We start from the raw sequence: 21,594 nt of genomic DNA, 5'->3' as shown, positions 1-21,594 counted from the left end.
CCCCTGCCACGAGTGAGCTCTAAAACTCACTCGTGCTGCCCCTTCTCCCACCCCCGACTGCAGCCCAGCCTTGCCAAAGCTGATCTCTCAAGGTGCCACTTTGCCATCAGTCATCAGGCCCTGAGCAAACAACATGTGGCCAAGTTACTCTGTGGCCCCCAAAAAGGGGGGGTGGGGGGGGGTCTTGGATACGCCTGCAGTTTGGCAGCACACTTGAAACAGTGGAGGCCTCGTGGTGAGCTCGTGTGTGGCTACCTATCTACCTACCTTCACGTGCGTGTGTGTGCGTGCAGTCGGGGCCGGATTAGATTCACCACCAGGAGCATAGTTATGATTGCAGAGCTGTACAACAATGGATTTTGGTGCACTGGCTTCTGCATCCCATCACGTAGCCCAGCAGCGCATACAACCCTGCTGTGCATGGCAGGTCGACCCTGATTAGATTTTATAATTTTGGGGTCCCCCCTTTTGTAAATGCATTTAATTATCTAAACTGTTTCACTACGAATCCACGCGCGATGCCGACACTCCATTGTTTTTTACCTTGGCCATTTGAGTTCTCGTATTTACGGTGCAATACATGAATCGCAAAGCCAATGTAAATATAAAATATATACAGCTGTTTTAATTTCAGGACGTATAACTGAGAGTAATACACACATTAATGTCAGGTGCTGTAATTACCAAATGACCTGTAGGATTTATCCCAGTGCAACAGGATTGCGTTTCAACCAGTATAAATCTTTACGTATATTTTTGGGGAGGACCCCTGAAAATCCAAGATCCCGGGCTGCAGCCCCTAAAGCTGCCTTAATCCAAGTACTGCGTGCAGTGCTGCTTTGCCAAACCGTCGATCTGCATAGAGGCAGAATGAGCTCACAAGTGTATCGGAAGATGTGAACGCACACAATGTGACCTGTATACAATCAGCAGCAATTCAAAGTGGCTGCACGCTCGGAAGAGCAAGGGGTAATGGTGCTTATCTGTATTGCCTGGTGGAAATTCCACATTCCTATGGCGGAGCCCCCCGTATATCCATGGGAAAAAACTGGACATAGCCTCTGCTGTATATTTAGTATATACGTGTAAAATATGTATATAAATAACACACCTCGCACATTTAACTTAATGAAAAAAAAGATTAAATTTGCAAAGTCTCATTATAGGGCCGTTTGTTTTGACATGCGAATAGAAAACAATATGTACAAACTCAAATGTACCGAACCGAGTCAACCGCTTAATCGATGGCGACAAACCGGCGCGCTTACAAAGAGGTGAGCTCGACGCCAGACTCACAAAACACACAGATGCACACACAGACGCGCACACAGACGCGCACACACAGACACACACAGACGCACGCACACAGATGCGCACACAGACGCGCACACGCGCACACACAGACGCACACAGACGCACACACACAGACACACACAGACGCGCACACACGTGCACACACACGCGCGCACACACACGCGCACACGCACACGCGCACACACACACGCGCACACACACGCACACGCGCGCTTGGCAGTTGTCGCCAAGGAAGAAAGCAGGCGAGATCCCACTCGCCGGGGCCCCGTCGCCGAACGACGTGCACCGGGGGTTGTGGGGGGGCGTTGCGTGCAGCGCTAGAAACAAGGCCCAGGAATCTTCGTAGAGGCAGAGGGGGCAGGGGCACCGGGCACACAATCCTCTTGAGTTTTCCCCACGGTCGGAAGCTCGAGCTATTTATACGAGGCTCGTGCCCCCCCCCCCCCCCCCCCCTGATTCTGCGCAGGCAGCAGTAATAACCGTTGACGTTGGAGGCCAGGGATGCGTTCGCTCTCCAAGCCAGGGCGACACCTGCCGCTGGGGCCTCGCCGGGGGTCTGGGGGCACACCGCTGGTTTACCGCTGTGCCCCGTTGAGAGGCAAGGCAGCAGAGTTCGACGCTAGAAGCGGCCACTTTAGTTGGGCAAAAATGTGTTGTCTGCGCATTGATACATCTAAGCCATTTGTTCCCGCCTGATCAACGGTGAAACTCATATGTTGTCTCCACTTGCTGGCTTACGTTTTGTGCCTTTTGCCCTGTCTACAAATGTGTAACCACCAACGTACACGACACCTGTAGGTGTAAACGCTCTTCTGTTGCTACCACCTTGGTTACTATTCTCATCAACTTCACTCTTCACTCATTGAATCATCCTCCAACCGTGTTGAGAACTCGGTCTACCAGACACCACGCCCGGCTCCCTCATTTGAGTCTGAGATGACCTACGGGAGGCCCAGGACCAGTTCAGATAATCGTCACTGGTGTTGGTGACCGTGATCGGCAATCGAATTCGGGTCGCCGGGGACATAGCGCAGCAAGCGAGCCACTCCACTACTGCTCCCTGTAGCATACAGCAACACACACTCAACCCACTCGCCAACCCAGCCACTCACTCTCACCCCGCCACACTGCAGGTCGCAGCACTTCTCTCTTTTTGTTTCTTTTGTCACACTGCTCGACATTGGAATTCCCTCCCATGGTCTCTTTTATCAAAGTTCTCACAACCTTGCTCAATTCAAGAAACTTATATTACATTTTCAACTATTGCGCCTTCAAAAGTGCTGTTTGTTGCTGGCCACTGGGCCTCTTCGGCCCCTGTGGGCCTGTTGCTCATTGGAAAAACAATCGATTGTACTTCAGAAGGATAGAATAACATTTCAAAATATCTGAATAGAAATAATATAGTATATGATCTCAAAATGTTAGTCAACATACGGGACCCCCTCGGGGTCCCATAAGCCCCCGGCTCTCCCATCAACTGCGTTGCGACGTCATGTTACGTCTGTTGAAGGCGAACGACACGGCAATCTATTCCTCTCGGCGAGCTCTACACGATGCGCTCATCAAAGTTTCGTTCATGACTATGGCAATTTTGGCAACTACGGGTGCTTGGTGAATGTTCCATGCCAGGTGGGTCGCAGCGTTTGTGCGCGTGGTGGGACGGAGTCGCCAAAAATAAATAAATAACGATTTTGACTTCCGTTTATTCGGGACCCTGGGGTCCCGCCATAAGATTCATATCTGCACCTGCCACCCCCCCCGTCAAAGGTGCTGCACCGATGGTGAAAATAACACATTTCTATGGTGGAGACAAGTTTATTCATAGAACAACCGCTGGGCATTTCTGTACCACACGGATGAATAGAATGTGCCACCTTAACCTCGATCGCAGCCATCTTTCATTCTCCTTGGTTTAGCAGGGCAAGTCCCGAGCCCCCCATGTAGCGACACAGAAGTGAACCTGCGCGCACTGAATTAGAATCACCAATGGCAGGTGTGGCCAACATGTGCAATATTTTCAAAACGTTTCCGGAATGACTTACTGAAAATGTCGGCTTGTACTGCACTGCAGCATTTTACTTGTTACATCACGGCTTAAGTTTGAACGTAAAAGGTGTTCAGCCTGCACGAGGATGTGTTGTCAGTTGAGTGCATAGTAGGTCTTCTTCCCTCGTGTCTCAGAATCAGAATATGTATTTATACTGGAGGAATTCGATGAGCTATAAAGCTCTTTTTCACAGATGTCGAGTAGGGGAGCCGGGTCAGAACGTTACAGCAACAAACCATACAAAAACACGGTCGGAGTGCAAACAAATCACTGAAAGTAGACAGATAAAAATAATGTATCTTACCAGGCAAAGCCCACTGAGGTGTTAACTATTGGTCTATTGGTTAGCACATGGGAGTTACCATCCAGAGGTCGCAGGTTCGATTTAATCTCCCGGCACGGCATTTGAAACGATGGTGAAGATTTTTAAGTCCCCCGCAACCCACCGCCTCTGTCTACCCAGCCATTGTAAGCGGGTTGAGGGCGGTCAGTTGATCAGCAGGTCGCCGTCCGGTGGTGTCTGACAGCGTGGAAGAGTCGGTCAAATACTCCCGAGAGAGGCTTTCTCAAACACCCAATTGCAGAGCTGCAGCCTTAACCTTTTACCTCTGGATTTTTCATACAATTATAATGCGCGCCAATATCTGCACGTCGGGTGAGCAATGCAGATGTTGGAAATCGAAATAAATCGCCCGCCCGGTTTTAACCGTTGCCGTGGCTGTTTGATCGCATTTTTGTTCGCCCACTTCTTTAAAAAAAACATCGACACTGTAAAATCTCTCCCCAGCACAGATAAAGCAGAGGGGAAAAATGAAGGATAAGTAAAAAAAGAATTGAACTGGTTGCTTGCATCTAAGGTTTAAAGGTCTCTGGGCTGAGTCAACTGACTGGCTGGAGCACATATTTATCCAACCTCAAATGAAGTCATAAGCCCCGGCGAGATGCCACAGTAAAGGGTGGCGCACCTGAGCGACCTCGCGCATGCACAAGCAGCGCGATTGATGTTTCGCTTACATCACCGCATGCCGGCGTGACGCCACTAACACCTGCCTGCAGGGTAGCAGAGGGAGCAGGGAGGGGGCCGACTCTGTATCTGGGACAGAAGCAGCAGGCAGTGAAGGTGCTTAACACCTCGTTTTTTCGCAGGCCAATATTATGGTTGGTAAATTGGCGTGAATCAAAATATTAATTACGAAGCGATGCGGCCGTGGTGGTTATGTGGGATAAGTGAGCGAGCAGAGGTAGGTAGGTGAGGGTGTATGGGCGATAGCTACATGGAGAGGAGGCGGAGGAGAGGAGGCGGAAGAGAGGCGTCTGCGCGGAGCACTGAATGCAGACTCAGCCCGGTGCTCAGTTGATTTGGCCCGCGGCGAAAATCTCCGGTGGTCATGTCATTGTGATGCGTTTGTGCCAACATCGCCGAGACTCAAAGCGGTTCCGACATTCTTCCATCGGGCGGACTGCATTGCTCCGTCGCTAATGGTCTTTTGGGGGTGCACACCCGTCTCACCTGCCGCCACCACCACCACCCCTACCACCACCACCAGCCACTCCCACCACCACCACTACCATCACCACCAGCCACTCCCACCACCACCACCGCCGTCGCCGCCACCACCACCACCAGCCACCACCGCCACCACCGCCGCCACCAGCCACTCCCACCGCCGCCACCACCACCGCCACCACTACCACCACCACCGCCGCCACTCCCACCACCACCGCCGCCACTCCCACCACCACCGCCGCCGCCGCCACCGCCGCCACCGCCACCACCAGCCACTCCCACCACCGCCACCACCACCACCGCCACCACCGAGTTTACGTGCTGTTTTCCAAATCGGTGCCGCCAAGTAGTTGCTAATTAATATGAATAATATCACTCTTGAGACAATGCGTGAAGTGCAGCCCTCTTGATAACGAACACCTGCATCCCTCCAGGGTGGCATCGGGAGCAGGGAGGGGAGGGGGGACTGCATCTGGGACAGACGCCGCGGGCAGTGAAGGCGTTTTGGTTTATAAATGTAATGTCCACCTTAAGTCTCTAGAGAGGATGTCTCACATAACACTTTTGTTCTATATTTTGCTCATTTATATATTCGTGCGTTATATAATTCAGTAAAAGCTGTTATTCGTTCAACAAATCAACGTGTTTATAATCTCTCTCTATATATGTTTTATATCAATGTGCTAAAAAAACTGGTCATAATTTTTTCGTTACAATGTCCAAACCACTTTCGTAAATGTATGAATATATTTTATTTCCCAGGGTCATGTTATTTCCCCCGTGTTTGTGCTTATATCACAAATGTGAAAACACAACAGTCAGTACATGTGGGGGGGGACAGGGGGCGGAGGGGAGTGGTGGCACAGTGGTTAGCACACTGGGCGGCAATTCCGCTGACCTGAGCTTGATTACGGGACACGGCTCACATCCGTGGCGAGTTTTATCTGGACCGCCGCTTTCACTCATCCGCACTGGCCAGTGTGGTGAATTATAATCAAAACAATGATTGCATTTTTTTTTATAAATATTATTACAATACAACATATCTACACGTGTGTGTGTGTATATATATGGTAATAGGTATGTTTTTAAGCTGGTAAATTATATACATATGGGTTCCAACAACTGAAGCATGCATTTGTCCTTCAGAATTGATCATGTTTACTCAATTTTAACATACCAATCATGTAGCTATAATTCCTTCGGAATCCTAATGCCATTCAGGAACAGTAGAATAATTTGTGCACGTATTTTTTATCATATATTTTTTAATTATATTTTTATAACTTTGCTCAAATCATCAATGCCATACCGAGTTGACGACATGAGCAGCATTGTGAACACTCAGATCCTGTACGATGACTTCGAACTAATCAAGGTATAATATTCTGCACCTATCCTTCGTATGCGTCACAGCAAATCGTAAATAAAACAATGCCGTCCGTAGTCTGGTTTACAACAGCTGACCACTCAGGATGTGCCACTGCCATGGTGACGTTTGAATTATTAAACCGCAGTTACTCAATTGCCTCGTTACAAGCGTGTGTTAAGACGCGATGTCCTTACGCTGCTGAGCCAAAGGGAATCTGGAACAATTACACTGGAACAATTTTTTTCTTTTTTTTGTTCCTGGGTAGTAAGTGTTATTTCCTAATTGCTTATGTCTCAAAAGTACAGAAAATGGCTATTTTTCCCCACAAACTTTGCTTTTCTGACCAGGACAGTGATATTTTAAAATTTACCTATTTTCAATGAGAAAACAGGCGAATGTGTCTTTTCATTCACATGAAGTCAGAAAACAACATATGAATTAAAATTAACATGTATTTATACTAAAGTAATACAAAAATTACTGCGAAAGATTTAGACACGATATAAAAAGGAGAACTTGATGGGAGACTACATTTGGGGGCTGATTCGTGAAAGTGTTTTACAGTATAATCGTATATCTCAAAAAACTACTCACTTCTAAATCTTTTGTAGTAATTTTTGTATTACTTTAGTATAAATACATGTTCATTTTGATTCATATGTTGTTGTTTTCTGACTTTTTGTGAACCAAAAGACACAAATTCGTCCGTTTTCTCATTGAAAATAAGAACATTTCTAAATATCACTGTCCTGGTCACAAAAGGAAAGTTTGTGGGGAATAATAGCCATTTTCTATACTTTTTAGGCATCAGCAATTACGAAATGACACTTACTACCCAGGATCAAAAATTGTGTTACGTAGTGTTATCCGCTACAGGAACGGAAATATCGACGCATTTTTATTGGGTCACTTTCATCTGGTTCATGTTTCATTCATTCATTTATATGTTTAATAGAGTATCTTGACACGTAGGCTTTCGCGACCAATATCATCCATAATAGAGTTTTTTTTTTCTGGCTGTCACTTAATGAAGCTAGTTGTAATTACTAGCGAAACGTCGAACTCAGATTGTAAATGTTGTGACTTGGCTTTCCAACACACCGGTTAGTGCTGTACTAGTGACGAATTGGCACGTTCTGTTTACGTGACAACCCTTACTAGTTGGCTGTGTCCGGTGGTGGTGGGTTTCACGATACATTTATATATGTACGAGATCTAACCAAAAAAACCTATATTATTAGTGTATCTTGAATTGGCATTCTGCCCTGGCTGAATGGTTATCATGCGGGAATTGTTCGACATAATCTCCGGGTAGTGGCACTTGAAACAACGGTGCACGTTTCTTAAACCGCACCCCCGCCGCTTGCCCATCCAGCGGTAAGAATGGCGTACTCCACGAAGTCGTCAATTGGAAAGTCGCGTGTGGTGGGCTAAAGCGTGCCAACTCCCACCTCTTCCAATGCATAATGGAAGAGTAGGCCAAAACACCATTGACAAAGGTCCCTCTAGAGCTCCCGCGAGTGGAGGCCTTTTCGCCAGCAGTGGTGTGAGCAAAGAAATGCAGGGCTCCACCTTTACCTTTTTTTAAATAGAGCGTTTTGAATTGAGGGAATTCTTTGGAATTGACAGTCTTAAACTGAGTGAATACCAATGCTCAGCCAAATGAAACTCACTGACATAACAGTGGCTATATTTTCTACCTTGGCTATGGGCATCATTTATTGTACATTGCTCAAAGTTTTTATTTGAAACAGGTGACAATGTGAATGCCCATGCATGTCTAGGAACCAGTCAGAGCCAGCATGAATGATTACTCATGTCAGTTATATGACACAGGGAATGCCTCGCTGAGTTTCGTGACTCTTTTTCCGGAGAGTGCGACGTTGGGATATTTGACCAGATTCATTAAAGAGTGATTGACGAATGGGTAAGAAACTGGAGTACCCAGAGAATACCTGCGCACTTGAAGAGACAGCATTCAACGCTGCCATCTGTTGGCCACCTCGCAGCCCCACGGCGACAACACCTGGCAAGCCCTCGGTGGTCACCCACTGCGACTGCCAACCAGGCTCGACGCCTGCTGAGATCTCACGAGATTCCGGTGCACTCAGGGTGGCTTTGGTCATCGGCAAATTGAGCAAAGGCAACAAGCATTGGTCCTGGCCCTTGTTTTGTTGTCGCCAAAACAAAGTGAGCAATCTGCAATGGCAGGGCATGCCCTAGCACCCAGAACAGTGACTTTGGCGTGAGCCTCCTAAGCTGATCAGCCACCTCTCTACCAGTGTCACTCTCATTATAACCGCCCTGGTGCTGCTTGCAATTAAATCTCCGCACTTAGCTCATTGGGGTTTTCTCTCCAAAGTACTGATCGTGTCACTCCGCGTTTGTTAACTTTTCGGAGGCGTGTCTCTGTGGAGAGATTAAGGTGGGATTTACCTGCCAGCGACCTGACATAGGCCATAAGTGCTTAACTGGCAGTATCCTGACGTTCTCCTTGTCAGTCTGCCACGTGATGCATACATTTTAACTTTCGGGTGCATTGTCAAAAGGTGCAGCTGCAGGCCCGCAATTGCTTGCTCACGCCAGGGTCTTTGCTTGAGGGAGCTCTAGAGAGGCTCCTCTCGAGGGTATTTGGTCTACTCTTCCATGCTGGCTGGCCAGATGTCTTGAAAGAGGTGTGAGCACCCACACTTTACCCCACCTCAATAAGAGTCATGAGACTCATAGAGGCTTTCCCTGTGTAAATAATTGACGTAAGCATTCTTTCGTGCTGGCTCTCGGGTTGCTTCCTAGACATGCATGGGCATTGACATAGCCACCTGTTTTAAATCAAAATATTGGTAATTTAAAAAAATATGCCAATAGCCAGAGTAGAACATATAGCCACTGTTTGTGAGTTCACCTGGCTGAGCTTTGGTATTTAATTGGTTTAAGACTGTCAATTCCAATGAATTTCCTCTATTCAAGATGCTTTATATATTAACAAAAATATTCTTGGTTCTTTCGCTAAAGTCACGTAGATAGAAAATACAAATACATTTAAATTAAAAATAAATTTAAAATAAAAACAAAAATCCTTCGACGTTTTGATCGCAACACAAGCGGTCTTCTCTCTGCCTAATGAACATCGCTTGTGTTGCGATCGAAAAGTCGTGGGTTTTTTGCTTTATTTTTTTTCTATCTTTGTGACATTACCGAAAGAACCAAGAATATTAATTCCTGCAGTCACGAAAGTAAAAAAAATAAAATAGGTCAAGGTGCAGTCCTGTAATTTCTCGCTCACTCCACTGCTGGCAGAAAGGTCCTCCACTCGATGGAGCCCTGAAGAGGTGCTCTGTTGAGGGCTTTTCGCCTCCTCTTCCACGTTGGCCAAATGTCTTGAAAGAGGCGGGAGCAGGAACCTTTACCCCACCACGCACGGCCTGCCAATTGACCAGCTGTCGTTTTTACCACTTGGTGGACATAGCCTAGGGGCAGCGAGGTGTCTTTTTTACCAGGTAAGCCCCACTGAGCTATGGAGCTCTTTTGCAGATTGCAACCTGGCCACAAATGATAGCCCAACGAAGTGGCTTATCACGTGTAAATGTATAGCAGTCCAATACTCTAAACGCACGTTCCTAAACTTGGAGGGAAAAACCGGTGGACCCGGAGTAAAATCCACGCGAACATGGGGAGAGAGACACGCAGGGTCAGGATCGAACCCACAAACCTCTCGCATACCCGGCGAGGTAGTTAACCACTGTTTCGACTGCCGTGCCGGGAGGTTGAATCGAACCGGCGACCCCTGGCTCGCAAGTCGTCTGCTTTGCACCCATCACACCACGGCAGCGCCCCTGTATTGTGGTGGCAAATACAAGTAAAAACTCATCAAGCACTTGCGGGAGAGTTACTATTATTATTATTATGTATTAATTGTTCTTCATTTATAATCAAATTGCCCAAATATGAGATCATGTCATTGTTGGCATTCCTCTTTCTAACTATGTTCTCTACTCATACGATAAGTGAGCGCCAACATTCTTAATCATAAATTTGTGTGTGTGTGTGATGTACGTGTGATTCAAAGAACTTCACCGCGTAGGTAATATATATTAGTTTTCGTTTCTTGTCACGAATGGAATGTTCAGTTCCGCTGGTGCTCATACTTTATAAGATGAAATAAAATAAATGTTGTTTCGGCTTGTCGTTTGAACGCAGTGCTAGAAGGGATTTTTGGATAGCATTTCCTCAGTTAAGGTCACGTTTAAACGCGCGTTGTCGTAACAACGTTGGCTAAAGTGCGTTGTGGCATTTTGCGGAATAACTTTTTGAAGACTAGGTGAATATACCAAATATTAACATCAATTAAAACAATTATGATAACGTTAGCGTTTGTGCAATCAATTATGAATATTCATTAAATATCTATCTTCCAACACTATTTTTAAAAAAATGCTTCTATATACATAGGTCAGGTAGCACCTGAAAGCAATTTTTCGAATGTATAAATTTTCTATGTCAGTGTGAGTGCCCACGTCAGTCCTATCGAGTATCCTCTGCGTGTATTTCCCATGGTAACGACCGAGAAGAGTCCACCAAAGGGGACAGGTCTCCCGTGGACTTGGCTGGAATGTGCCAGTGTAAAGTGGCAGTGGTTACCCAGGAGTCCCATTCACCTCTCCGCACCAGCCTGCAGCAGCAGAAGAGCACTGAATCCCTTAGCTTTTAGTGAGTTTTTCTAATTATTCTTGGGCACTGGAAGTTGTCACGTGCATTGTTAATTACTCACTGCGATTAACAACCAGTAACGGACATTGAAACTTCAGTAATGGAAGAACACGATGCCTAAATATGTATTTACTTGTTAAATAGGGATACATTATGGAGTTTTTTTGGTTTCCACATGAGTTGTACTTTTTTTAATGCACAGTCGAACGTCTCTTGTGTCTTTCGAGAAGTGTTCCTTAAAATAAATAAGGACTTGATTTGTCAAAGGCCATTACAGGCTATATTTGCAATGCCCTGCTAGGAAGTTTCGCTGAAGGTTGCTAAATACTCTAGGGTTTGAGCAATAAGGTGCGTTTTTACGACTTCCTCTTTAGTCCACAGTTTACGATATCCTCAATGTGATTTTCTAGTGATGTTCAAACACTTGCTTCCACAAGTCTAAAACTGAAAGCAAAAATTATGAAAACAGTTTTAAATGAGCAGAATAAACCGATGAACATCAGCTAAAGTGCATTTTATATTATTGTTTTTTTTTATTAATGAGCACGTTTACTGCCTTTTTATTGCATAGTTTCGGACATAGTTTATAAATTAGCTTCAAAATTGCAAAAGCATGCCAAGTGAATTAAATTATTTATAAGTACTGTGAAACCAAGGTGGGCTGGTGGATCCGGGATCAAAGCATGAAGCTGGCAATGTTGAAGTTTTAATTCAAGGCTCAGCCACCCATGATTAAACCAAATTCTCAATATTAGTGAGTTGATGGAAACAAAAAAAAAACCCATTGTATAAAATTGTATTCGTCACTTAATTTGGCAAAAAGTCCAATAACCTATTGTTCATTGACCTAACAGTTTATGAGTGGACTCGTGGGTGTTAGCAGCAATGCCCTCAATAAGAAGATCACCGCGAGTATGCTGCAATTCTTCGTGACCCTCAGGGAATCTGATGGGGGGGGGGGTCCTTTTACATCATCCAGCAGTCCCATGCACTGCCAGATGTAAGTGGCAGCAGTGTCCTGTTGTATGTTAACGGCGCTGTCAGAGCACACAGCACTGCAGTGTTCTTTAATTAATCGGGGCCGATCCCTGGCTCTCGAACATTTCGCTCAAGATTTTCCATAACAGCTGCACAGGCCTCTTCAAGGCTGCTTGCCTCTGCCCCCTGCATCTCCCCTCCATCCTGTCTCCACCCTGTTATCTCCTGCCAGTGGCTCCAGCTAATTCCTCCCCTCGCAGGGATTCCTTGCTAACGTCTCCCGGCGTCATGCGCAGCGGGCGTGAGTTTAACGGACACTCGTTTAACTTGCTTGCTCGGGACTGTGCCCGCGTTTTGTGAGTGCCCCCGTCAGCCTTCTCGAAAATCTACTCGCTCTTGGGCAGTTCCAAAAACTAGGCAATTCCACGGCGAAAATGTCGAAAAATGTTCTAATGGCACACATTCAAGGTGATTCTAGTTTTAGAATAGATGGCTTATTTATGGAATCTGCGTACGGCATGTTAATGTGATGTGCAGCCTTGAAATTAATTAATGGTTTGATACACACAGACGAAACGGAATGCGCCATCACCATCTCAGTTTGGATTTTTTTCAAGTCAGTTCGTCTGAGTACGTCCGACACCATGGTATTTTTCCCTCATGAAAAGAAGTGGCCAACCATTTTTTTGTTCATCCCAATTACTGTCCTAATTGGTTGAAATATTATTCCCGAGTAACAAACAGAAAACCTTCATGATCATACGAACGATTACTCGCATCTTTAAAGTGTCGGATAAATGTACGTCCAAAATCGTGCAGCTGTCCTGTTGCCAACAGTTTGAAACCGGTTTGTGTGTGGAGGTGCCTCTTGCTTGCGCATGGTACGGACGCTGGAATGCACTTTGTTGGGAGCACAATTGTGGGTCTGTTAATGAGAAAATGGAACGGGCCCTTTTTGCGACAGTGCAGGCAATTTACTACGACCCTGGAAGTCATGTGATGGGCAGACTTCACGCCTCTCGAGTCACTGATTTACACCCTGTAAAACATTTCGTTTATGTGCTTTTGGCAAGTGCACAATTTTTTCTTGAAGCAGGTGCGGTTAGACAAATACCTTATTATTTTACTTTGTTCCAAAATTCCACTGCGCAAATTATTGTGCGCACTAGAACAATAAAGTCAGGTTGCTTTTCGGAAAAAACTTTATACGCATGAAAATACAAATACAACTTTATCGGATATGTTGTTTTAATAATGTTTTTCATATCGCTCATTATTGAATTTGGTATCAATATATTTTATTGACTAGCACTTGAAACGTGGCATATTTTTTGTGTTTGTGGACTTGAGTGCAGGTTTTATTCACATATTAATCGATTGGAGTATTTAATACATATCCAGACAGCTATCTTTGAAAGATCCATATCTATCAAGGGTTTTGCAGATGTATAAAGACTCATGGGCCCACATTATCTAAATATGAATTTGAGTGGGTTTCAGGTCCTCTTGGTCATCACCTAAATGCTGTTTTCTAGGTGGAGCAGTGCAGCGCCAGGCACATGCACGGCGTGGGTTTTTGTCATCTCTCAGCAGAATATTTCATGATAAAAAGTCACTCCATAATGAAATAAGTGATCTGAGGCCACATTATCAGAACTCCTGTGCAAATCCGACCACAGAATTAAATTGCATGCGTGGGTACACGTAGCCATTTAACTCACACGCTCGTTTGAGCCCTGAGACTCTTCTAGCCAGGTAGGTAATCTTTATTTATAACCAGGTGAGAACCAGGTTGGCTTGGGCAAAAGCCGTCGCTTGAAGGGGTTGATCGCCAATGGTATAGAATAATGACGGAGTGGCCCCTAAGCGATGGAACCCATCAAAAAGGACATCGACAGACGGACTGATGAAATCAGCTCTTCTGCAGGTGCTAAGCGGATTATTTACATCACAGGTTCATGAAAAGTGGTAGCAATTTTGGGAGGCTATGATCCAGCAGTGGATTGACTATGGCTGTTGATGATGATGATGATAAGAGGCCATTGAGACTTTGTGACCCAGGACTTGGTGATCGTAATTTTCCAGCCCATTCCTAATCCACTGCTCGCTTAAGGCCTCCCCACATGCCATTTTGCATCATGAGGCGTTATTGATCGTTCTTGATCAAACCACTTCCGTGCGGTGTGGCCCAGCACACCGCTCGCCTTCCCCGACCGTCGAATTAAACCCGTTGTCGTCGTCGCTGTTCTGTCCGTCTTCCCCCAGAAGTTGGTGGCGCCGGAGGCAGCAGCGGCGGTGGCAGCACGGGGTCCGGCACGCAGCTGATCACGCGGGTCACCTACTCGGGCATGATCAACCCGGGCGACCAGTGGCACAACCACTCGGCGGTGGGCGCGCGCGCCGTCACGGTGGACTACCGCCTGCGGGTGATGTGCGACGAGCACTACTTCAGCACCAACTGCACCAAGCTGTGTAAGCCGCGTGACGACTACTTCGGCCACTACGCGTGTGACTCCAATGGCAACAAGGTCTGCCTCGACGGCTGGACCGGCGGCGACTGCAAGAAAGGTTGGTCCTGTTTGTCGTTGCCGTGCCATTATCGTCGTCGGTTATCGTCTCTCCTCCTTTGTTAAAGAACAGAAGCCCGATTATTGCATGCAGGCGGTCGGCTACTCAATATGTTCTTTCTACCATGTATGTGTGCTTCTATTCCGTGCCTCTTCTGTAGTCACGCCCGCTGTCCTTGCAGAGGGACTCACAGACTTACGTAGAGACCCACAGACTTACGTTGAGACCCACAGACTTACGTAGAGACCTACGGTTAGGGTTAGGGCGTGCGCACACACACGCATGCGCACGGTGTTTAGTTTACACATTCATCTCCCGCTCTGACTAGCATATGAGAGTAAACACCTCCCAACTCAGTGCACTGTTTGCCCTGTCCAGTGACATTGTTAATGTCTGCGTAGTTTAGTCTTGTGTGTGTGAACACAGTCGAACCTGCCTTTGTGTCCGTTTTCTTTTTTCAGCCATTTGCAGACAAGGATGCAGCGCTGAGCACGGGCAGTGTGACAATCCAGGGGAATGCAAGTGAGTCGAGCGTCAAGTAACTTTTCCGAGATGGATAAAGCAATTAAATTATTTAATTATGAAGTACGTTCTCGAGTAAATGCCATTGCTTTAGACAAAAGTGAGCGACTTCCTGCACTGTTTTTTTCGCGGTTTAGCCACCGTGGTGCCCTCCGATGCATTTCCGGGTTGTCCCGCGTGTTGTTCGTATGTTGAACTTCTTTGGCACCGTACATAGCCAACCGTACGAAGCGAACTGTGCTAATTGGAGGTGCTGCGTTCAGCACGGCGTCTGACGTTTCGCGCCACGTGGCCTGCCCTGAAAAAACTCCGTCGTGTGTGGATGCGACACGCTGGGCGTCATGTAGAACAGCGCGCGGCGCAACTCGGAAACGCGTCAGAGGGCATCCTGCGGTTACCAACAGAAAACCCTGATGTCAGTTTCAAAAGCAGATACTGGAATATTATTTGCAAATGAGATGCAAAGATCACTGGGTGTACTCAGAATCCATTACCCTCATGCCCAAGTGGCAAGAGTATGAACGACTTGGCGTCGCACTCCAAGGGCTTCCAGCTCGGTGTGTTCTTTCCATCAAACTTCACTTGAAGCTTTCGTGACTGCAGGAATTACTCTTTGGTTCTTTCGGTAATGTCACGTAGAAAGAAAATAAATTAAATAATAGAATACGACGTTTCGATTGCAACACAAGCAACCGTCATCAGGTAGAACTAAATTTGAGAGAGAGACAAAACACAGACACGGAGACACACAAACAGACACAAGCAGAGAGAGACAACACAAAGACACACAGAGAGAGACACACAACATAGACACACAGAGACTCAATGCCGTGATCATAATAAGCAAAACATGAATTGATACGATGACCATCGCCGTCATTTATTGTAAGTGAGCACACCTATTGGATCATGCAAAACAATACAAATGTACAACTCTTTTGCCATGGGGATTGTTTGACCATGCTTCACCACTTTAGTCAGTGATGTCAGCTGTCCGGGAATTGAACTCAGGTCGCCTGGATCATAGCGCACTGCTTTCAGCACTGTGTCACCACACAGCCCATCGGAATATGCACGAAGTGCAAACAGTCAGCCAAAGCTTCAGGATGAGATGCAATATTTTATCTTTACGAGGGCTCTACGGAATTCACCAGCATACGATGTCCTTAGTTTACAATGGTGTCAACAGAACCATTTAAGAGAGCTAAATATATGGAACGAATATGTACAAATGCAACATTTATTTCACAGCTCTGTGTCTGTTTTGTACAAATTATGACAACAGAACAAATATCGGAAACTATGACACCCGTGCTGCCTTGAAATAATTATACACGCCCCGTGTAAAAGTATGAAAATTAAAGCACTGTAATGTATGCTTCGCCCGGTGCAGTAACAGGCATAAATATTTAAGAGCCAATGAAGCTAAGTGATACCGACTTGCGAGTAGGTAGGTACAGAGCCCAGTAATCCGATCGACTGTGGCCAAGACACTAATGGCCTTATGGGAGGAGGGTTCGGTCAAATGAGATGGTATTGTTTCTCACCCCCACTCGCTTCCTTCACTTTGCCGACTCTCTCCCCCCCGGCTCCCCCCTGCCTTTCTCCCCCCCCGCTCCCCACCGCCTTCCCCCCCCCGGCTCCCCCCCACCTTCCCCCCCCCGCCCCCCCCGGCTTTCCCCCCTTGGACCTGCCGCAGTTTGTCGAGTTTGTTGAGACTTCGTGTGCTCTGTTGCGTGCTCGCACAGCGTGTTTGTAACCGGGCACCCGTTGACAACATACGGTTGGTGGGGGGAGGGTTTTAAACGAGACTCAGACTTTGCTACTGTGGATTATTGGTGGGGAGATACATTTAATGGTAATACAAATGCATCCGACACCTTGTGCTCGGACAAAATTATCCAATGAGTTGAAACATTTAGGGGTTTTTTTTATTCGGCAACAACAACAAAAAATGTCGGCGTAAATATCGCGTGCTTTCATCGGCATCATTATTATTATTAACCATTGTCAATTCACTGCTGGATGAGGGCCTTCAAAGTCCGCTGCCGCCATCTCTCGTGATCCTGCGATATAATAGTCCACTTCGCAGCTGCGCATGAACTAATTAAAAACCATTTCACAAAAGGATACAGCCACACTTAAGATTAAATTAAGAAAGCACTGAACCAACATACATTGAAAAGCAGAGTCAGGCAAGGTGACACGCTTTCTCCAAAGTTATTATTTGCGACTTGATTTGATATTTTCCACAAATTGGTTTGGAGAAGCATGGGCAAACTTATATAATGGAGAAAGCATGATCTGTTTCGTCAAATAATATATACGCACACACACACGCACATATGAACCTTATGGCGGCACCCCGGGGTCCCGAATAAACGGAAGTCAAAATCGTAATTAATTAATGTATTTTTGGCGACTCCCCACGGCGCACAAAAACGCCACGACCCACGTGGCGCGGATCGTTCTGTTGTCATGTCGTCCAAGCGCAGCGAGGATGAATGCGCAGAAGTGACAAAACTTTGAAACTTTGATTAGCGCATCGTGTAGAGCTCGTCGAGAGGAATAGATTGCCCTGTCGTTCGCCTTCAACAGACTAACATGACGTCGCAACGCAGTTTATGCGAGAGCCGGGGGCTTATGGGACCCCGGGGTCCCGCCATAAGGTTCATACATCGCCTGATTAAATATCACCAGTCTGTTAAACGTTCAGTGACCTCAGGCTACCTTCAACTGATTCGACCAATCTCATGGGAAATCCTTTGTTGAATAGATAGTATCAGCACAAATATTCTCATTTCTCTGTTACTGCAAACAGGCGACTGTTTATAGTTCACACAAATTTGGACGCTCCGGCGATTTCGCACGTGCGATTGTTCGGCCTGTCAATTTGGCAACCTGGCCAATCCTAAAGGTGACGTCGCGTTTGAACTTTTATCGAGCACGCCCTTTGACATTGGTATTGTTATAACAATGCCGAGTATGAGCGTTTAGGAGGCCTGGGGTTTAATGGATTACACGGAGATCATATGCACAGGAAGGATCACCTGTGGTGGGGGTGGAGGCGAGGGGAGCAGTTCAGAAAGTAGGTTTCCGGCCCACCTGTGTAGCAGTTTCAGTGTTATTCTTTCCTGTGTGGGGGGAGGGGAGGTCACTGTAAAATTCTCTTGGGGGAAATTGGCACAAACATCCTTTGGCAAGACCCAACTGAAAGGAGTCATGAGACTCACTAGAATATAAAAAATTGTATGAGTGCATTACATTTTTACGTAATATCCTGAAAATATGTGCAGGTCATGGTGGCAAGGTGGTTGCTAGCATACACAGCAATAGTTGTCGAGTGAATAATTCCCCAGAAATCTAATGAATTGTCACAACTTGGGGTCATGATTAACTTCGAAAATGAATAATTCTTCGTCTAGTTTGACCTTCTCATTTGTATAGTTCCTCTTTTGTTCTTGATTTCACATTTCTGGTACCTCCATTAACTTAAATGTAACTTTAATACACAACTTGTGTGTGCTGTATGACTAGCTACCAGTTTTTTTACGCACGATTCGATGCACGCATTGCGATTGTAAGAATCAATTTAAATCGATAAATTATCGCATCGTTTAGAACCCTAGATGAACGAGCTCAGCATAAAATATATATACGTTCACTCTCAGCTATGGTTTATCTGCTGCTGGATAAAGGCCTTCCGCAAATCAGCCATCGCCATCTCTCACAGGCGTCAGGAGACAGTGGCGAGATGTTAACTGCCTCGCCTGGAATAGAGTAGGATGTGGACTCGATCCCGACCCTGATGCCTGTTGTATATTTGGAGTTTGCGTGTTCTCCCCGTGGCCGCATGGATTTTTCTGCAGGTCCTCCGGTTTTCCCCTCCACATTTAAAATCAACGTGCATTGAGAGTAATTGGCTGCGATAAATTTCCACGTGATAAGCCACTTCGTTGAGCAATAATTCGTGGCCAGGTCGCCTCTGAAAAAGAGCTGCTTAGCTGTGGGCCTTACCTGGTAAAATTAAATAAAACAAATAGTTTGGCAGTCCATCAAAGCTGAAAAGCATTCTTTTAACAACGCCCCCAAAAATTGCCACGGCACATGTGCGGCATGCAATTTTAATGAAATCGATTAATTTTAAAAGCGCCTGCTTGTTTTACAGGTTTTTCGGTTGAGTTAGTCGCCGCGTTGTTGTTAGCGCCCGCCCTGGGTGAAGAGTTGACCGCAAGCCTGGGCACGATGCTCTGCGAGTGGCCCTATTTACTCAAGATGCGGCTTTTCCCACAGTTATTATGCATAGCTCCATCATTACGGAGCGTAGCAGCTGTTGCACTTGGGGTGGGAGGGGCCCGGGGGGGGGGGGGGGCACCTGTCGGCCCCGGCAGAGCTTTCTGCGGCGCCGCCCGCCGACTCCGTGAGTGTCTCCCATTCATTCAAATCCCCTGCGCGGGTTCGATGGCGTCCGCTTAATTGCCCCCCCCCCCCACTCCCCCTTGGTTGAGTCCGAACGAAACTTTCACACAAATTCCGGTCATCCTCGCAGCAACGGCTTTTGGCTGACCGTCGAACAAAGACGGGTCACCATAATCGCACGCTTTCAGACGCGCTTCTGCGGCCGTCTGGAGCCACTCTTCCTTCCGATATTAGCGAGCCACTGCAGCCATGCACTTTGAAATCTCGATTGACAACTCATTTCTTTAGAACTGCTTTTTGTGTTCAGTTTGGTTGTCCTTCCCCCGCACCTCCAATTAGCAAGGTCGGCTACCTTCCTTACGAAAGAAGTCCAACATACATGTAAAGGTCTCCTTTGCCATTCTATTGTCACAGTGTAAACATTTAGGGTTTTCCTAAAACCCCTTTGCATACACAATCGTTTTGCTTGGTCATATGCTAATTCTTGCCCTGAAGCAATTGTTGAACAAATGGGGAACCTTGCCTGGCCTGCTTACTTTGTGGGGAGGGTGTGGGGCATTTGACTCTTTACCCTGATAATAAACATGTTATGAGAGAACCATCATGATATATAATCGGTGACGAGGTTAATTATGAGACATGATCGACATATATACATGATGGAAACGTAATTATAACCAGCCCTTTACCAATACACTGTTGGATAAAGGCGTCCCCATGTCATGTCAGTTATGCGGGGTGTTTGACCATACTTCACCGTACCAGTCATTGCGGGTTGGTCAAAGAGCGGGTGCCCAGCATCCGTTCAGAGTTGACTCAATATTATCCCATCTCAGGATAATAATATTTATTTATTTATTTATCACATAGGGTTTTTTTATGAGTTTTAACAAATGTTCAAACCGAATTCACGCATGAATTTATTTTTGAAATTAATTTAGGACTGTTTTTTGTAATATGGCCAGTGTAATCTTCCATCGATTGCGTTTCATCTCGGTTCACTCAAAGCTCTTTGTTGAGTTTCTGTAACTGATGAATTCGAGGTGACCCCCCACAGGAAGAATAATAATAGATATTCATGATTAAAATAGATAAAATATTAACTGAAATAATAAACAATTAAAATTGTTTAAAGGTTAGCGTTGAAATCAATTAAATAACCCAATGTGCCACCCTGTCTATTTATACAGCTACACAACGTGTCTGCAAATTGGTGGTACATATTAGTTAAGAATATGTGGAATGTTGTTTTAAATACCATGGAATGACTGTGGTTTGATACCCCTTCACTCACAGCATCAGTTTGCAATTGGTATCTGAACCTGGACCAGGCAGTGCCTCTCGGTCAACTTAAACTAAGTCGAGTGCTGGGCCCAGTGTGTCGGCATTAGACGTGGAGAGACGCAAAGGTGGTCAGACTTGGTGGTGCTCGCCATGCTACCCCCTCGTGTGCCTTTGTTGGCTTTATTTACCAGGGTATAAGGCTAAAGAGGGGATATTTGCATTTCTTACGATTGTTTTAGCCAATACACTTTTCTCATGGCAAGTGTGAGAACATTACATTTTATTCATCAATGGCTCTGCAACTGTGTTATACATTTTATCTTGCATTTTTAGCAGTGATAGCCATCGTTGTCACACCAGAAAAGATGGTTGAGGATATAACCTTGAGCTTACAATTTCTAGATGGTTTTAATAGTGGTGCCTCTATTAATGTGTTCCTTTAAAATTGCATATTCCTCAAAGTAACACTCAATGGCATATTCCTTGTATAAGCTTACATGTCAGTTGGCTATTATTTACGACACAGTATTTGAGCAATTTTAATTAATCCATGCTTGATATATATATGTTTTATACCGAATCAATACCAAGTTGGGTGTATTGTATTGCAAGCCGAGTTGTTGGACAAACATGTAACGGAATTCTTTCCCCCCCCCACCCATCATAATGTGACACCGCGCCATGCCGCTCGTTGTGCCGCGCGGCCGACAACGGATTAATTTACGATAATGGCAGCGATCGGGGTGACAATGCCAATGGGCACGGCGAGAAAACTATCGGTTGGGGCCGCAATAACAAACAAAAAACACATGTGCGCTGGGCGGGTTGGTGGTCAGAGCTGAGGGCTGTCTGTCGAGAGCAACTCTACTTCCTGAT

General features: G+C 46.0%; 1 protein-coding gene across 2 annotated transcripts in view; it reads left to right on the top strand.

Annotated features, from left to right (window-relative positions):
* LOC144937049 (protein jagged-1-like) overlaps window positions 1-21,594 on the top strand; it is a 119,333-nt gene that overhangs the window by 37,849 nt on the left and 59,890 nt on the right. For both annotated transcript variants that reach the window (XM_078864284.1, XM_078864283.1), the window contains exons 4-5: window positions 14,191-14,493; window positions 14,955-15,015. In XM_078864284.1, coding sequence (XP_078720410.1) covers window positions 14,191-14,493; window positions 14,955-15,015 — 364 coding nt within the window. The remainder of the gene's footprint in view (window positions 1-14,190; window positions 14,494-14,954; window positions 15,016-21,594) is intronic.

The sequence above is a fragment of the Lampetra fluviatilis genome, chromosome 18 (assembly GCF_964198595.1).
Source record: "Lampetra fluviatilis chromosome 18, kcLamFluv1.1, whole genome shotgun sequence".
Lineage (NCBI taxonomy): Eukaryota > Metazoa > Chordata > Hyperoartia > Petromyzontiformes > Petromyzontidae > Lampetra > Lampetra fluviatilis.
Note: the sequence above shows the minus strand (reverse complement) of the source record. Positions and strands in the feature narration are given on the sequence as shown.